Raw genomic sequence first — 16,827 nt, 5'->3', positions numbered from 1 at the left:
GGTGGTGGACAGGTCGATGAAAGTGTCGACCCAATGTGCGGCGGCAGTGAAGAAGGCCAATTCTATGCTTGGAATCATTAGGAAGGGTATTGAGAACAAAACGGCTAGTATTATAATGCCGTTGTACAAATCGATGGTAAGGCCACACCTGGAGTATTGTGTCCAGTTCTGGTCGCCGCATCTCAAAAAAGACATAGTGGAAATGGAAAAGGTGCAAAAGAGAGCGACTAAGATGATTACGGGACTGGGGCACCTTCCTTATGAGGAAAGGCTACGGCGTTTGGGCCTCCTCAGCCTAGAAAAGAGACGCTTGAGGGGGGACATGATTGAGACATACAAAATTATGCAGGGGATGGACAGAGTGGATAGGGAGATGCTCTTTACACTCTCACATAATACCAGAACCAGGGGACATCCACTAAAATTGAGTGTTGGGCGGGTTAGGACAGACAAAAGAAAATATTTCTTTACTCAGCGCGTGGTCGGTCTGTGGAACTCCTTGCCACAGGATGTGGTGCTGGCGTCTAGCCTAGACGCCTTTAAAATGGGATTGGACGAGTTTCTGGAGGAAAAATCCATTATGGGGTACAAGCCATGATGTGTATGCGCAACCTCCTGATTTTAGGAATGGGTTAAGTCAGAATGCCAGATGCAAGGGAGGGCACCAGGATGAGGTCTCTTGTTATCTGGCGTGCTCCCTGGGGCATTTGGTGGGCCGCTGTGAGATAGAGGAAGCTGGACTAGATGGGCCTATGGCCTGATCCAGTGGGGCTGTTCTTATGTTCTTAAGGGACACCCAACAGTTTATTGACAATTGACAAGGCACACTGCAATGCCAGTGTAGGCTTCACATTCCCCCAAAGGTCCTACAAATAAATGGCACTCCTGTGGCACACTTGTGAACCATTCACAGCACACTAATGTGCCCTGGCACAGTGGTTGAAAATCTCTGCTCTCATGATTCTGGTCTTTTGCAGCCCTCCCTGTCTCCCAGAATGGCTCAGGACAAGCTCAGGACAAGCTCTGGGCCCCAGCAATTCAAACCACTGTTGCAGAAATACAGGATTATCAAGGCAGGTGGTGGGGGTGGGGGCAGGGAAGGAAAGTAGAAGCATTTTCTTACTGAGTGATATTTGGTAATATCAATTGCCCTCCAAACCCCTGTCTGTTTTTACCTGGAAACCACTTTTTGCTCCAAGGGCAACACTTTTCACTTTGCCATTGATTTGCAATTCAAGAAAGCCAACAGACCTCTGCTAGACCAGAGGAAAGGAAGTGCTTGGCTCCACAGAAGCTGTCCTTCCAGAAAGTCTGACTGCAAATGCGTAGGCATTAGCAAGCTATTAGGACATGTCTAGACTTTTGTGCCACTTTAAAAGGGCTTAGATCAGGCAAAGAATGAAAGCATGCACGTGCAGATTTCCCTGGCACCAGTTCATCCTCCCATCCAGCTAGTTAGTGAGGTGGGCTTCTAGAAGGGACTTGAACATGGTGATGTGTAACCCCAGCCAGGAGTCTTGGCTTGTTGTTTCTTGGAAAGGCATTTAAAAAGTTGTTTACATCAGCAGGTTTTCCAAGACAACCACTCTGTGCTTTTAATTTAATTCAATCTCAGATGAATTTATATGGACACAGGAAAGAAATCCAAAGTTTTGTTCATTGCACTGGCAGAGAAAGCCATGACAATTACCTCTCATGCAGCACACTGAAGTCAAATGTCTCTCCCCACTACATGAATTAATGTACCCCTGAGGGCCCTGGTCAGCTAAACCACATACAGCATGATGCATTCTCCATATGTGGGATCAGGGAATCCAAGAGTCTGCAGAGAGAAGGGAGGACTGTCTATTTGCTCATAAAGTTGATACCCTTCCAGTATTTTCTAATGACTTTGCCCATTTCAGGGAAGTTCTGCAGAACCTTTGATGCCAGCGTTTTAATCTGTTACTCAGAACTTACTCCAATGCAAATGTGCTTTAAGGGTCATCATGAGAGAGACCAGCCGTCTTGTTGAAAATAAAAGGAATACTCAATGTAGAACAGGGCTGGCCATTAGAACAAGAGAACATCCTAGAACACAGAGTTACCAAGGACTTTGTGGATGTCTGTGCTATAGAAAGATATTTTCTCCCACAAAATATGTTAATTCTGCATTCACAATAAGGATTGCTTGGCTTTGGCTTTGGGGGCTGAAGGTCTCTCATTTCAGGAACTTCTGGAAACTGTCTGCACAGTTAGAAGAAACTCCGTAACAAGGCCATTGTGAGGACAATAACAGTCGGCTGGGAAAAAAGGATATGTGAGTGGTCTGGTTCTAGGTGAATTGCCATGGGTGGGTGTTAGAAACAAAACAATTAAGAGGTTGCTTGCCCATAACCGCTGTTGCTGTACTAATGAAGAAAACAGCACCCCCTAGTGCCACATTTGGGAATTGTTTGTGGAATCATATTGCATCCATAACCAATGACAGATATTTGTGCTTAGAAGAAGAAAACTCATCAGCTTCATTCTTCTTTTTCTTATGCATTTGGGAGCCTTGGACAACTAGGGAAATTGTTTTTTGTTTGACAAAGAACCGTTTCAAACATCTACTTTGCACATGGTCAGAGTTTGGTTTTACTGCTTGGGTTGCACCGCAGTCATGAAAATGAGTCTTCAGAAGAAGCAGACAGTGTGTGATATTGAGGCACATCACTGCCATTAAGTTCAGGAGTAAGCAGTAATTTATAACACCAATAAAGGGCCCAATCCTGTCCAACTTTCCAGCACTGACGCAGCTTCAGTGCAGCCCCAAGACAAGGGAACATTCCTTTACCTTCAGGAGGCCTCTGTGACTCTCTTATCCCCCTCCCCCAGGATGCAGTGCATGTCCTATTGGCACAGCTTAATCGGCACTGGAATGGATAGGATTGGGCCCAAAGTTACTAAGTGTTGCCTGGGCTGGAGCTGAGTGTCTTAAGATCTATAACTGGCTGCCCCTTGTAGCAAGTTACCGAAACTGCAACATTCCCATCTCTCTCAGGCTCCCAATTGGCCTCCCTTATGCAGGCCTGTCACTGAGTCTTTCTGGAACAGAAAGACTTTCAAGAATTTTCTGCTTGGGCAATGATTTTGCAGGTATTAAGTGAAGAGTAAGTTCCAGTGAACTTGGTGACATTTACTTCCAAGTAAAATAGGCACAAGATCAGGCTAAACATCTGGTAACTCTATACTAGTGCAAACCAAACCACACACTTATTGTCAGATTTTTCCGCAGTAGTAGTAATTGGCTTTCTACAGCCTCGAGAGCAGTAGCAATGTTGGTCTGTAGTAGCAAAACTAACAGTCAAGTAGCACCTTAAACACCCATGAATTTCTTTTAGCACAAGCTCATCTGGACTTATGAAAGTTCTTCCTAAGCAATAGGCTGGGAAAGGATTCATCAGTGAGTCACTGAAAAGTTCCATTTGTGCTGCTAAGGCTGTTAATTGCAGGTATGTATTGTGGAGTTATGTAGTTCATGGGATTAAAACAGGTGACTCTTGAGTTGTGGAATGGGGGAACTGGCAGAGTCTCACCAAAGTTAAAATCCAGTTGGTGAATCTGCTGATTTTAATTTTCAGCAACACTGTCTGTGGGTTAATTTACACATTCAATTAGTAGGTTACCTGGCTTCCATCGGGGACCTGAAGGGAGTATATGTGGACCTTTCAGGTGATATCCAACCAGATCTCCTCCTCAGCAAGATGACTGTCTCCCTCTTAATAGCTCATCCCTTTTTAGAACTCACCTGTGCCAGGATGCTGCAGTCCCCTTTTCCTACTGTAACTAAGCTTAAGTATGCAAAATGGAATCAATTGTACTGTACTTTCTTCCCCATTTCAACACTGCCTTGATATCCCTTCCTCTGTTGTATCCCTTGTATGTTGCTAAAGCAGGGGTCACCAAACTTTTTGGCCAGAGGGCCACATCAAATATCTGATTTGGTGTTGAGGGCCGGAAAAGAAATTTAAATATAAAATTTATATAAATAAATTAGAGATGAAACTTAGATGAGTGAATAAATGAATGAATGGGCTCATTCATTCATCCTTTCTGGCCCTTAGAACACCCTCCAGATGCAACCATAGCACAGCTCCAGTCATGTTCTGCCAAGTGGGCCAGAGGCTTTTGGGGGATAAGAAGCTGGCTATGGGCCAGATAGAGGCTCACCTTGGGCCGCATCTTGCCCCCGGGCTGGGGTTTGGAGACCCCTGATCTAAAGTAAAAGCTTCTTGGGGAAGGGTCCCACATAGGAAACCATGTCTAAGTTCCTGAAAATATTGCAACATCTCTCAGGAGAAAGTGAAATGTACAGAAATGTGCTGAATAACAAAATAGGTTAATTTTATCTAAGGGAGGAGCCGCAGCTCAGTGATAGGGAGATGCAGAGATGCCAGGTTCAGGTCTTTGCACCTCCCGATCTGGCAGAGAAAAATTCCTTTCTGAGACCCTAGAGAGCCACAACCACCATCAGGTATCAATAATACTGATGGACTAGAGCCTTGACCCAGTGTAAGGCAGGTTTCTCTGTTCCTATGATTTGAGATTCAAAATGCTTGTAAGATTTAGAGAATTAGAGGACAGGTCCTCTCGTGGATTGAGAACTGGTTGGAGGCCAGGAAGCAGAGAGTGGGTGTCAATGGGCAATTTGCACAATGGAGAAAGGTGAAAAGTGGTGTGCCCCAAGGATCTGTCCTGGGACCGGTGCTTTTCAACCTCTTCATAAATGACCTGGAGACAGGGTTGAGCAGTGAAGTGGCTACGTTTGCAGACGACACCAAACTTTTCCGAGTGGTAAAGACCAGAAGTGATTGTGAGGAGCTCCAGAAGGATCTCTCCAGACTGGCAGAATGGGCAGCAAAATGGCAGATGCGCTTCAATGTCAGTAAGTGTAAAGTCATGCACATTGGGGCAAAAAATCAAAACTTTAGATATAGGCTGATGGGTTCTGAGCTGTCTGTGACAGATCAGGAGAGAGATCTTGGGGTGGTGGTGGACAGGTCGATGAAAGTGTCGACCCAATGTGCGGCAGCAGTGAAGAAGGCCAATTCTATGCTTGGGATCATTAGGAAGGGTATTGAGAACAAAACGGCTAGTATTATAATGCCGTTGTACAAATCGATGGTAAGGCCACACCTGGAATATTGTGTCCAGTTCTGGTCGCCGCATCCCAAAAAAGACATAGTGGAAATGGAAAAGGTGCAAAAGAGAGCGACTAAGATAATTACGGGGCTGGGGCACCTTCCTTATGAGGAAAGGCTAAGGCGTTTGGGCCTCTTCAGCCTAGAAAAGAGACGCTTGAGGGGGGACATGATTGAGACATACAAAATTATGCAGGGAATACACAGAGTGGATAGGGAGATGCTCTTTACACTCTCACATAATACCAGAACCAGGGGACATCCACTCAAATTGAGTGTTGGGCGGGTTAGGACAGACAAAAGAAAATATTTCTTTACTCAGTGTGTGGTCGGTCTGTGGAACTCCTTGCCACAGGATGTGGTGCTGGCATCTAGCCTAGACGCCTTTAAAAGGGGATTGGACAAGTTTCTGGAGGAAAAATCCATTATGGGGTACAAGCCATGATGTGTATGCGCAACCTCCTGATTTTAGAAATGGGTTATGTCAGAATGCCAGATGCAGGGGAGGGCACCAGGATGAGGTCTCTTGTTATCTGGTGTGCTCCCTGGGGCTTTTGGTGGGCCGCTGTGAGATACAGGAAGCTGGACTAGATGGGCCTATGGCCTGATCCAGTGGGGCTGTTCTTATGTTCTTATGTTCTTATTTTCCAAAAATAACTACCATAGATACTCAGTACGTAGATATAGTACATGAAATTTTTGCCAAGTAATCCAGCTCCAATTCTCACTTGGCCTGATCTCGGGGTCTTTCAGAGGGCAGAGCCTTTCAACTCTGAACAGTTTCCTTTCTCAGCTGAGCTATTGCTCAGCTCAGGCAGGCACCTCCTTAGTTCCTGCAGTTACTTTCCAGGGACATTCCAGCCAAAGTTAACCTTTTATTCTGCAGCCTGGTTCTGCTTTGCAAATGCTTGCAAATGCTCTGCTGTAAATTGAATTGCACACTCTCAGTTATGTTATGGGTTGTATGTTGTATGTAGAGCCAGACACCTTACAGGTGGATTTGATTCATGTTGGTTCCAAACCTTTTTCACTTGCATAACCCTTGGCAGCCCATTTCCATAAATTGTACCCTTCATATTAGCAAAATGTTTGTAATTAATAATACAAGCCTTCATCTCCTCCATATGAAAGCCCACGCTTCATGTATTCATCACATATTTTCTCTTTTTATCTGTTTGAAGAACAGAACACTCTACCTTTGCACTATTTGCACCAGAAGTGTGCTGAGAAATTCTGGGTGATTGATCACTTTCCATATTATGTTTCAGCTTTTTTACTGTGCTGGTTTTCAGTCACTGGTTCATACATGAATTGATGACCAAAAACTAGCTATTGGTGGGGCTTTCACAGCCAACTAGCTACCTCCCTTCCAGGCCATGCATTCTGGAGCACAGCCTGCCTTTTTCTGTCATTATTCCATTCTTTTTCCAAGTACCCCTAAAGGTCCTGTTGAGTGTCCCTGGGAGTAGATGAATACCAGGTTGGGAACCACTGGTATGTAGTTTACAGTGCACTTACTCTGATAGTGTTTACAAAAAGATGGTGAAGACCAGAATTTAAAAAAGAATAAAAATGTATCTTATGATCTTTTACTATGTTTTTAATAAATTAGAGACTACAGTTCTTAAGTAACAATTAGTGGTAGGTTATTTTTCAGGATCTGGCCTCGGGTAAAATCAGACAAAACTATAGTCAGACACCCCCCTAAGTTTAACCCCTGACTTATACAAGGGTCATAGAAAATTCCATGATTGTTGGCTTAAAACTTGCCCTCGATTTATCTGTGGGGTCAACTTATAGGGGTCAACAATTATCTACGGTAATTTCTCATTCTTGTGCTATTAGGAATATCAACCACCAGAGGGCCATCTTACACCAACAGCAATTGTTCATGAGTTCAGATATCCTAAGAACATAAGAAGAGCCCTGCTGGATCAGGCCAAAGTCCCATCTAGTCCAGCTTTCTGTTTCTCACAGTGGCCCACCAAATGCTTCAGGGATCAACAAGACAGCAAGATACAACCTGCGTCCTGGTGCCCTCCCCTGTAACTGGCATTCTGAAGTAGCCTACTTCTAAAATCAGGAGCTTGCACATGCCTATCATGACTTATAACCTGTGATTGATTGATTTTTCTTCTCCTCCAGAAATTTGTCCAATCCCCTCTTAAAGGCATCTAGGCGAGATGCTATCACCACTTCCTGTGGCAAGGAGTTCCACAGACTATTAAATAAATGGCAGCAATGAGGGAAGTTATTTTTCCCAGTTATTAATCTTGGTATATACATAGAAACACACGTCTCCAACATAACAAAAATCAAGCCTTGTCCATAGATATAAGGGCAACCAACATTCATAACACTCCAACAGAATCATATCAAAGTCAAAATATGGACTGTAATCAGTTCTCCTGGTTGCATTCAGATTCAATACTGAATACACAGGTGGTGGTTGCACTGACAAATGTGATTGTACGCATCATTCTTTCCCACAAATGCCCATATGCAGAAATCTTGTGTAACAACATATCAGTCCATACTTTCCTTCAGCAACATTCAAGAGTTAGCGACTGTGCTGGTTTCCAGCTTTGACAGTGCAATCCTGTTCCATGTGCTGGCCAGTGCAGCATAGACTGCACCAGTCTGTCACAAAAGTGCCCTAAAGTACTTGGTAAGGACATAGCAGTTGCTGGTGAAAAGTCCTGCACTGGCTCATGTATGTCAGCAGAAGACCCAGCACATGCTGGACACGGTAAGTTCCACAATGAGCAGCGCAGGGGTGGGTGAAGGGAAAGAATGATGATAAGGGGACAAAATGGGTCAGGAGAAGGCAGCAACAAGGGTGAGGTGGGCAGATCAGGCCCATGGAGGGTGGGATTGGCACAGTGGCACCCCTCACATCCTATTTGCCCTCCCGGGCCTGATCCACTGGCATGAGTGCACGCAGACTTGTGCCAGACAAACTCATGTAGATTCAAATAGATGTATTGCATTCCCCTGGGGGCTGGGGATAAGAATAGGCCCTCAGTTTGGCTGTACTTGTCGTAAGAGGCGACTAAACAGCCACCGGGTAGATGGGGCTCATCAGCCTGGGAAGGCAGCTCATCTGAGAGAAGGAAAACTCTGATCCCAAACCTCCACTGCCTTGTGGCTACATCCAGTTAAGGAAAAGGCTTCAGGAGTCAACCTCGAGGCAAAATCCGGAGCCGGAGTCCCTGAGGCAGTTCATGGCTGAACACAGTCATGTTCTGGCAACTCCTGCGACGCCGCTGGAACCAACCGTATTGGTTTCTGCCTTTCCATTGGACCATTTCAGCGACGTGGAGAGGGGGGATTTGCTGCATGGGTAACAGCCTATCCTCCATACCTACTTTACCCAGGCTTCGCGTACTGGAGAGGACACTGTTCCAGAGCCACCATTCAGAGCGCGATACCATAGTCTTCCGAGACTAAAGGATGCCAACAGCTATTGCACAAACTGGAGCTTTCCCCAGGGAAAGGGAATGAACGCCCCCTTACCTCGGGAAGACCTCCAGCCTGCAAAATTCCCACACCAGATGCAGTGTGGCCTAAGTTGGCTCCACTGCACCACTGCGTAGGAATTTGCGCTGGTTTGGGCTGTGACGGCCACAGTCAGTTAAGGATGGGCTCTTATCATTCTTACACTCTGATATTAAATACAGGAGCACCCCAAGGCTGTGTGCTGAGCCCCTTCCCTGTATACACATGATTGTACCCCATCGCATAACACCAATGAAATTATAAAATTTGCAGATGATACTAGAGTGGAGGGGCTTGCTGGCGGGAATGATGAGTCTGCTTATAGGAAGGAGGTACAGGAGTTGTTATTGTGGTGCAAAGAAAATAATCTCTCACTTAACATCAAACAAACTAAAGAACTTAAAATTGAGTTCTGGAAAAAGAGGGATGTACACACACCATTATACATAAATGGTGAGGAGGTGGAGAGAGTTGCTAGTTTCAAATTCCTAGGTATTCACATCACAGAGGACCTCTCATGGACTATTAGCATGTTGATAAAAAAGGCACAAAAGCGGTTCTATTTTCTGAAGAAGCTTGGGAGGTTAAATTTTTCACAGCAGCTGCTTGTGTCTTACTATCGTTGCACCATTGAGAGTGTCCTAACCTATGATATCTTGGTGTGGTATGGAAATTGCTCTGCAGGGGACAAAAAAGCTCTGCAGAGAATTATTAAGATCACGCAGCACATCATCAACCTTCATCTACGAGCTTTGGAGGACATCTATTCATCTCACTGTCTGCAAAAGTCACATCGTATTCTGAGAGACCCCTTCCATCCAGCTCATAAGTTCTTTGAACTGTTGCCTTCGGGTAGACGATGCAGAACTATGAGAGTAGCACCACACGATTCCTGAACAGTTTCTATCCCACAGCCATAATTATGTTGAATAAGGCGATATAGTTGTTACCAATCTCCTGGGCATTATGGTCTGTTATACTGTTTTTATATTATGATGCATGTGAATAGAACGTGTGGGTGAGTGTGTAGAGTGTGATTGTTGGAATTGTAATATATATTTATGCTTGTATCTTAAAGGTGCATAAACTTCGTTGTGCTGTAGCACAATGACAATAAAGTTACTACTACTACTACTACTACTACTACTACTACTACTACTACAATACTATCCAACTTTCCAGCTCCAGTGTAGCTACAATGCAGCTCTGTGATAAGGGAACATATGTTCCCATACCTTAAGAAGATCCCAGTAACTGCTCCTCCACCACAGGGTGCAGCCCACACTCACTGGCACAATTGCACTAGCATTGCAAAATTGGATAGGTTTGGGCCCGGAGTCAACTTAAGCTGAGCTGCAACTAATATGTAAGCAACCCTGATAATATGTTATATCCCAACGTATTTATGGAAGTTACTCCACAGCTCTGGTACTTACCCAATGATCTCTTTAATACAATTTATATTATGGATATAATATCCTGGAGGATATATATGAAATTTATCCTCCAGGATATATTTCACTGCTCCAGGCTTCCACCTCTGCTGGTCTGGCAGCTCCAACAACGACCTGTGACAGCATGGAATATGTTCAAAATTCTGTTTGTGGTATAATACCACAATAGTACCATAATTCCAATGCTCCCTTCTGTCTTGAGCCCTTTAAAGGACATGGACTCCATCTATTTCTTTATACATTGCTCTTAGCTGCTCAAATCCCTCAGAAAAACATATAAGACTCATCTAAGAAATGAACATATTTTGATTTGCCCTAGAGGCCCCTGGAGGGCTTTTAAACGTCACTTCTGGTTTTCTGATGAAAACCAAAAGTGACATTTAAAAGCCCTCTAGAGGAGGCCACATGCAGCCTCCCTGGCCCTCAGAAGGCCTTTGGAGGGCATTTGGAGGCAATGTGGATGGGGCTGGGACTGCCAGAGGCTCCCCCGGAGGTGTGGCACCCTAGGATATTTGCCCCCTTGGCCCCCCCAGTACATCAGTGTATCAAACAGCTCCCCAATTTTCCAGGACTCCCAAGGAGGGAGAAGAACAAGCCAAAATACAACAGCTGGTTGATCACCTTGCTTGCAGGCTTATTTCTCTGCATGGGTATACTGCATATGGAGGGGGGAGTGTTAGCCTGGAGGCTCCCCCTTGCCCAAAATGGCTCTGAAGGGGAGGGTCCAGTTGCACGCTGCAGTGAGGCTCCCTGCAAAACTCAGTGCTTTGCACCCATAAGAACATAAGAACAGCCCCACTGGATCAGGCCATAGGCCCATCTAGTCCAGCTTCTTGTATCTCACAGCGGCCCACCAAATGCCCCAGGGAGCACACCAGATAACAAGAGACCTCATCCTGGTGCCCTCCCTTGCATCTGGCATTCTGACATAACCCATTTCTAAAATCAGGAGGTTGCGCATACACATCATGGCTTGTACCCCATAATAGATTTTTCCTCCAGAAACTTGTCCAATCCCCTTTTAAAGGCATCTAGGCTAGATGCCAGCACCACATCCTGTGGCAAGGAGTTCCACAGACCGACCACATGCTGAGTAAAGAAATATTTTCTTTTGTCTGTCCTAACCCGCCCAACACTCAATTTGAGTGGATGTCCCCTGGTTCTGGTATTATGTGAGAGTGTAAAGAGCATCTCCCTATCCACTCTGTCCATCCCCTGCATAATTTTGTATGTCTCAATCATGTCCCCCCTCAGGCGTCTCTTTTCTAGGCTGAAGAGGCCCAAACGCCTTAGCCTTTCCTCATAAGGAAGGTGCCCCAGTCCCGTAATCATCTTAGTCGCTCTCTTTTGCACCTTTTCCATTTCCACTATGTCTTTTTTGGGATGGGGCGACCAGAACTGGACACAATACTCCAGGTGCTGCCTTACCATAGATTTGTACAACGGCATTACAATACTAGCCGTTTTGTTCTCAATACCCTTCCTAATGATCCCAAGCATAGAATTGGCCTTCTTCACTGCCACCGCACATTGGGTCGACACTTTCATTGACCTGTCCACCACCACCCCAAGATCTCTCTCCTGATCTGTCACAGACAGCTCAGAGCCCATCAGCCTATATCTAAAGTTTTGATTTTTTGCCCCAATGTGCATGACTTTACACTTACTGACATTGAAGCGCATCTGCCAATTTGCTGCCCATTCTGCCAGTCTGGAGAGATCCTTCTGGAGCTCCTCACAATCACTTCTGGTCTTCACCACTTGGAAAAGTTTGGTGTCGTCTGCAAACGTAGCCACTTCACTGCTCAACCCTGTCTCCTGGACATTTATGAAGAGGTTGAAAAGCACCGGTCCCAGGACAGATCCTTGGGGCACACCGCTTTTCACCTCTCTCCATTGTGCAAATTGCCCATTGACACCCACTCTCTGCTTCCTGGCCTCCAACCAGTTCTCAGTCCACGAGAGTACCTTTCCTCTAATTCCCTGACTGTGGAGATTTTTCAGTAGCCTTTGGTGAGGGACTGTGTCAAACGCCTTCTGAAAGTCCAGATATATAATGTCCACAGGTTCTCCCGCATCCACATGCCTGTTGACCTTTTCAAAGAATTCTATAAGGTTGGTGAGGCAAGACTTACCCTTACAGAAGCCATGCTGACTCTCCCTCAGCAAGGCCTGTTCGTCTATGTGTTTTGAGATTCTATCTTTGATGAGGCATTCCACCATCTTTCCCGGTATGGATGTTAGGCTGACCGGCCTATAGTTTCCCGGGTCCCCCCTCTTTCCCTTTTTAAAAATAGGCGTGACATTTGCTATCCTCCAATCTTCTGGCACCGTGGCCGTTTTGAGGGACAAGTTGCATACCTTAGTCAAGAGATCTGCAACTTCATTCTTCAATTCCTTAATAACTCTTGGGTGGATGCCATCAGGGCCCGGTGACTTATTGATCTTTAATTTATCAATGAGGTTTGAAACATCTTCTCTTTTAACCTCTATCTGACTTAACTCCTCGGTCAGGAGGGGCCGTTCGGGCAGCGGTATCTGCCCGAGGTCTTCTGTCATGAAGACAGATGCAAAGAACTCATTTAATTTCTCTGCCATCTCTAAGCCTCCTTTTATCTCCCCTTTCCCTCCCTCACCATCCAGAGGGCCAACCGCTTCTCTGGCGGGTTTCCTGCTTCTAACATATTTGAAGAAGCTTTTATTATTCCCCTTAATGTTGCTGGCCATGCGTTCCTCATAGTCTCGCTTGGCCTCCCCTATCACCTTCTTACATTTCTTTTGTCACAGATTATGTTCCTTTTTACTCTCCTCATTAGGGCAAGACTTTCATTTACGGAAGGAAGCTTCCTTGCCCTTCACAGCCTCTCTAACTTGGCTGGTTAGCCATGCAGGCACCCTCCTGGATTTAGTGGAACCCTTCTTTCTTTGCGGTATACACCTCTGCTGGGCCTCTATTACTGTTGTTTTAAGCAGCCTCCATGCACTCTGGAGAGATTGGACTCTTTTTACCCTCCCTTTCAACCTCCTTCTAACCAGCCTCCTCATTTGAGGGAAGTCCGCCCGTCGGAAGTCAAGGGTTTTTGTTAGAGATTTGCCTGGTATTCTTCCCCCAACGTGCACGTCAAAACGGATCGCAGCATGATCACTGTTCCCCAATGGCTCAGTAACGTTTACATCTCTAACCAGGTCCTGCGTACCGCACAATATTAAATCCAGAGTCACCTGTCCTCTGGTGGGCTCCGTGACTAGCTGATCTAAGCCATAGTCATTTAGCACGTCAAGAAATCCGGTTTCCTTATCGTGACCAGAACACAAATTGACCCAGTCAATATGAGGATAATTGAAGTCCCCCATGATTACAACCCTGTCCCTCCTTGTCACCTCCCTGATCTGTTTCCTCATTTCAAGGTCCCCATCAGATTTCTGGTCTGGAGGACGATAGCACGCCCCCAGTATTACATCGCTGCACAAGCCTGGTAATTTAACCCACAGAGATTCTACAGTGGAGTCGGATCCACCTTCAGTCTCTACTTTGCTGGATTCTATCCCTTCCTTAACATAAAGGGCCACCCCACCTCCAACACGCCCCTGCCTGTCCCTCCTGTAGAGTTTATAGCCCGGGATTGCAGTATCCCACTGATTCTCCGCATTCCACCAGGTTTCCGTTATGCCCACTATGTCAATGTTTTCCCTTGTCACCAGACATTCCAGTTCTCCCATCTTTGCTCGGAGACTTCGGGCATTCGCATAAAAGCATTTATACACGGAATGCCCCAGGATGGGCTGCTTAATCGCTCCTTTGTCCCCGCATCCTCTCATTGTGCCAAACCGTCTATCACATCCCATCACACTACTTTCCCAATTTCTTCTCCTACTCTGCCTTTGTCTTGTTGTTCTCTAACCTCCCCATCCTCATCCCATAGGGATGAGGAGTCCAGAACCCTTGGCTCCCGTCGGCCTTCCCCCAGGGATCAGTTTAAAAGCTGCTCTGCCATCTTTTTAATGTTATGCGCCAGCTAGCTGTGCCACTGGGGGGGGGGGGAAGCAAGCAAATCGGTTAAACAACACAAGCAAGTCAAGCATGAGTGGAAGAGCAGCACGTGGGGGATACAGGAGGGGAGTGAGGACGGAGGGTCGCCTAAACAGCAGGGCTGCACGGTGGGTGGGGCTGGTGAGGCAGAGCCTCCCCACTGGAATGCTTTGAAAAGCCCCACTGCCACGCGAGATGTGCGAACACTCCCAACCCACGCGCGGAGCACGGAGAGCGCACAGCGCACGGCTTGCGAGCGCTCGCACACCTCTCGCGGCGCGGTGACTCCGGTGGGGAGGCTCTGCCTCACCTGCCTCTCTGCGAAGGGATCTGGAGGGAGGCTCCTTAGCGCCGCAGCGCCCCCTGGCGGTGCTGCTCGGGAGCGCCTGTGGGTGGGGGGCTCGCCCTCCCGGGAGTCTACTCGCCAGTGCCGCGGCTGCAGCCCGCCTGCATCGGACGGAGCGGGCCGTGGCTGGGTGCGGAGCGAGCTCGCGGGGCCGGAGCAGCAGCATGGCCGGGGCGGCGGCGCTCTGGCTGGGGCTGGGGCTGTGCGGCGCCCTGCGCTGGGGCTGCTGCCTGGCCAGCGCCGCGCCGCGCCAGCAGGACACGCTCTACCTGTGGATCGGCGCGCAGCAAGCCCGGGCGCTCATCGGTGAGTGGGGGGGGGGGCACCGCGGGACTTCTGGGCGGCGCAGAGGAAGCCCGCTCCCGCCAGCGGGCTCGGCGGGCACAGGGTTCGGTGCACGCAGCCGCGGCTACCAGTCGCCCTCCTGGGTGCAGTGGCGTAGCGGGGGGGGCAAGGCACTAAGCTTTGCCGTCGGGGGCCCTCCCCTGCGGAGCCATTCCCAGCAGAGAGAGCAAAACAGAAGCGTAAGCAAAACTTGGTGCTTGCCAGACTTAGGGCCCGATCCTGTCCAACTTTCCAACGCAGGTGCAACTGCAAAGCAGCCCTGAGGTAAGGGAACAAACATCCTTTACTTTGAGGAGACCTCCATAACTGCCCCCTACCATGGTATGCAGCACATGCCCTGTTGGCACAGCTGCATCGGCGCTGGAAAGTTGCAGAAGATTGGGCCCTTAGTGCTATGCACCCCCGCTAGCTATGCTACTGGCTGGATGGGGTTGTGTGTGACCTCCAAAGGGACGGGGAGGGGCTCCTTGTGTGGCACCTTCAGGCGCCTGCAAAACTTTGTGCTTTGCACCCCTTCCAGCCATGCTACTGGCTGGATGGGTCTGTGCTGATCTGTGGGTGGTTGACACGCGGAGTCCCTTGCACACACAAGTGCTGCCGGTGCAGATGCCCACATGTGAACATTTGTCTGCAGGGTGACTCTTCTTCCCCGCCCCCCTTTCCAGTAGGATGCATGTTCCACCTGTTTCTAGTTAATTGGTTTCTGTTTTACAGGCTTCGAAGAGGATATTCTGATTGTTTCGGAGGGGAAGATGGCCCCCTTCACTCACGATTTCCGAAAAGCTCAACAAAGGATGCCTGCAATCCCAGTCAATATTCACTCCATGAATTTTACCTGGCAAGCAACTGGAAGGGTAGGTGCAATCCTAGATTAGGAAACAGCAGTAGAACTCGGGGGGGGGGGGAGCAACATGTTTGCTTGAGCAAATGTTGAGTTTATAAAACAGATTTATGAACCGCATTCAGAGATGTGCCAAAAAGCCTCCCCAGAGTGGTGCCTTAACTAATCTGTCAGGAGAAATATAAATAAAGCAATTGTATAGCAGGCTGAACTGTGCAGTGTTCATTCAATGAAACTCCCATCCCTAAACCCCAAGCTTCACAATTTGGATGTGGAAAATATCATCAGGTGGGGGCGGAACTGAAATCTACCTACACACTCTTCAAAGAAAGTACACTTTGAAAGAGTGATCCTATAAATCAGGGGTGCTCACACTTTTTTGGCTCGAGAGCTACTTTGAAACCCAGCAAGGCCCGGAGATCTACCAGAGTTTTTTTTATAATGTTCGCGCCATCATAACATATAACATTTATGTATACAATGTATGTTGGTGTACCTTGAGCCCCACTGAGTATAACAGGACTTACTCCTGAGTAGACATGCCTAGGATTAGGCTGAGGCTGCAATCCTAGCCACACTTACCTGGGAGTAAGCCCCATTGAGTACAATGGGCCTTACTCCCAGCGTTTCCTCCCAGAGGCACCTGAAGGGGGGGGTCGGCACTCCGCGATCTACTCATTTTGCCTCGCGATCTACCGGTAGATCGCGATCCACCTATTGAGCACCCCTGCTATAAATATTCATGACAGATGAGAAGAAATTGCGTTTTTTAAGATTAAATAATGTTTCAGCAGATGAAAAACTGAGTGCTGTGGGTAGGGGGGTTCAGGAGATAAATTACAGTGGGGAGCATTATTATTAGTAATAATAAATAATAAAATAATAAAACTAATAATAAAACTAATAAAATAATAGGAATATTTATTGGTTGCCTAAGAGACAAAGTAATGTACAAACCTAAAATTGAGAATGACAAAACCCTACCTGGAAGCATGCAATCTAAATAGACACAGAAAGACATAAGTTTTGTAGGGAACCTCACCACAGCATACAAGGGGCTTCTCCCCCTCCCCTTTGGAGCCATGCCAAGCTGTGGGAGCAAAATGGAGGCATACACCTGGCTCCAAAGGGGAAGGGGAGGGGTCGCTTGC

General features: G+C 47.1%; 1 protein-coding gene across 1 annotated transcript in view; it reads left to right on the top strand.

Annotated features, from left to right (window-relative positions):
- Nucleotides 1–14,654: 14,654 nt before the first annotated feature.
- Nucleotides 14,655–16,827, top strand: part of WIF1 (WNT inhibitory factor 1) — a 36,288-nt gene continuing 34,115 nt past the window's right edge. The window contains exons 1-2 of the mRNA XM_066634516.1: nucleotides 14,655–14,796; nucleotides 15,550–15,689. Of these exons, the coding sequence (XP_066490613.1) occupies nucleotides 14,655–14,796; nucleotides 15,550–15,689 (282 nt within the window). The remainder of the gene's footprint in view (nucleotides 14,797–15,549; nucleotides 15,690–16,827) is intronic.

Source organism: Tiliqua scincoides, chromosome 7, assembly GCF_035046505.1.
Source record: "Tiliqua scincoides isolate rTilSci1 chromosome 7, rTilSci1.hap2, whole genome shotgun sequence".
NCBI classification, from domain to species: Eukaryota; Metazoa; Chordata; class Lepidosauria; order Squamata; family Scincidae; genus Tiliqua; species Tiliqua scincoides.
Note: the sequence above shows the minus strand (reverse complement) of the source record. Positions and strands in the feature narration are given on the sequence as shown.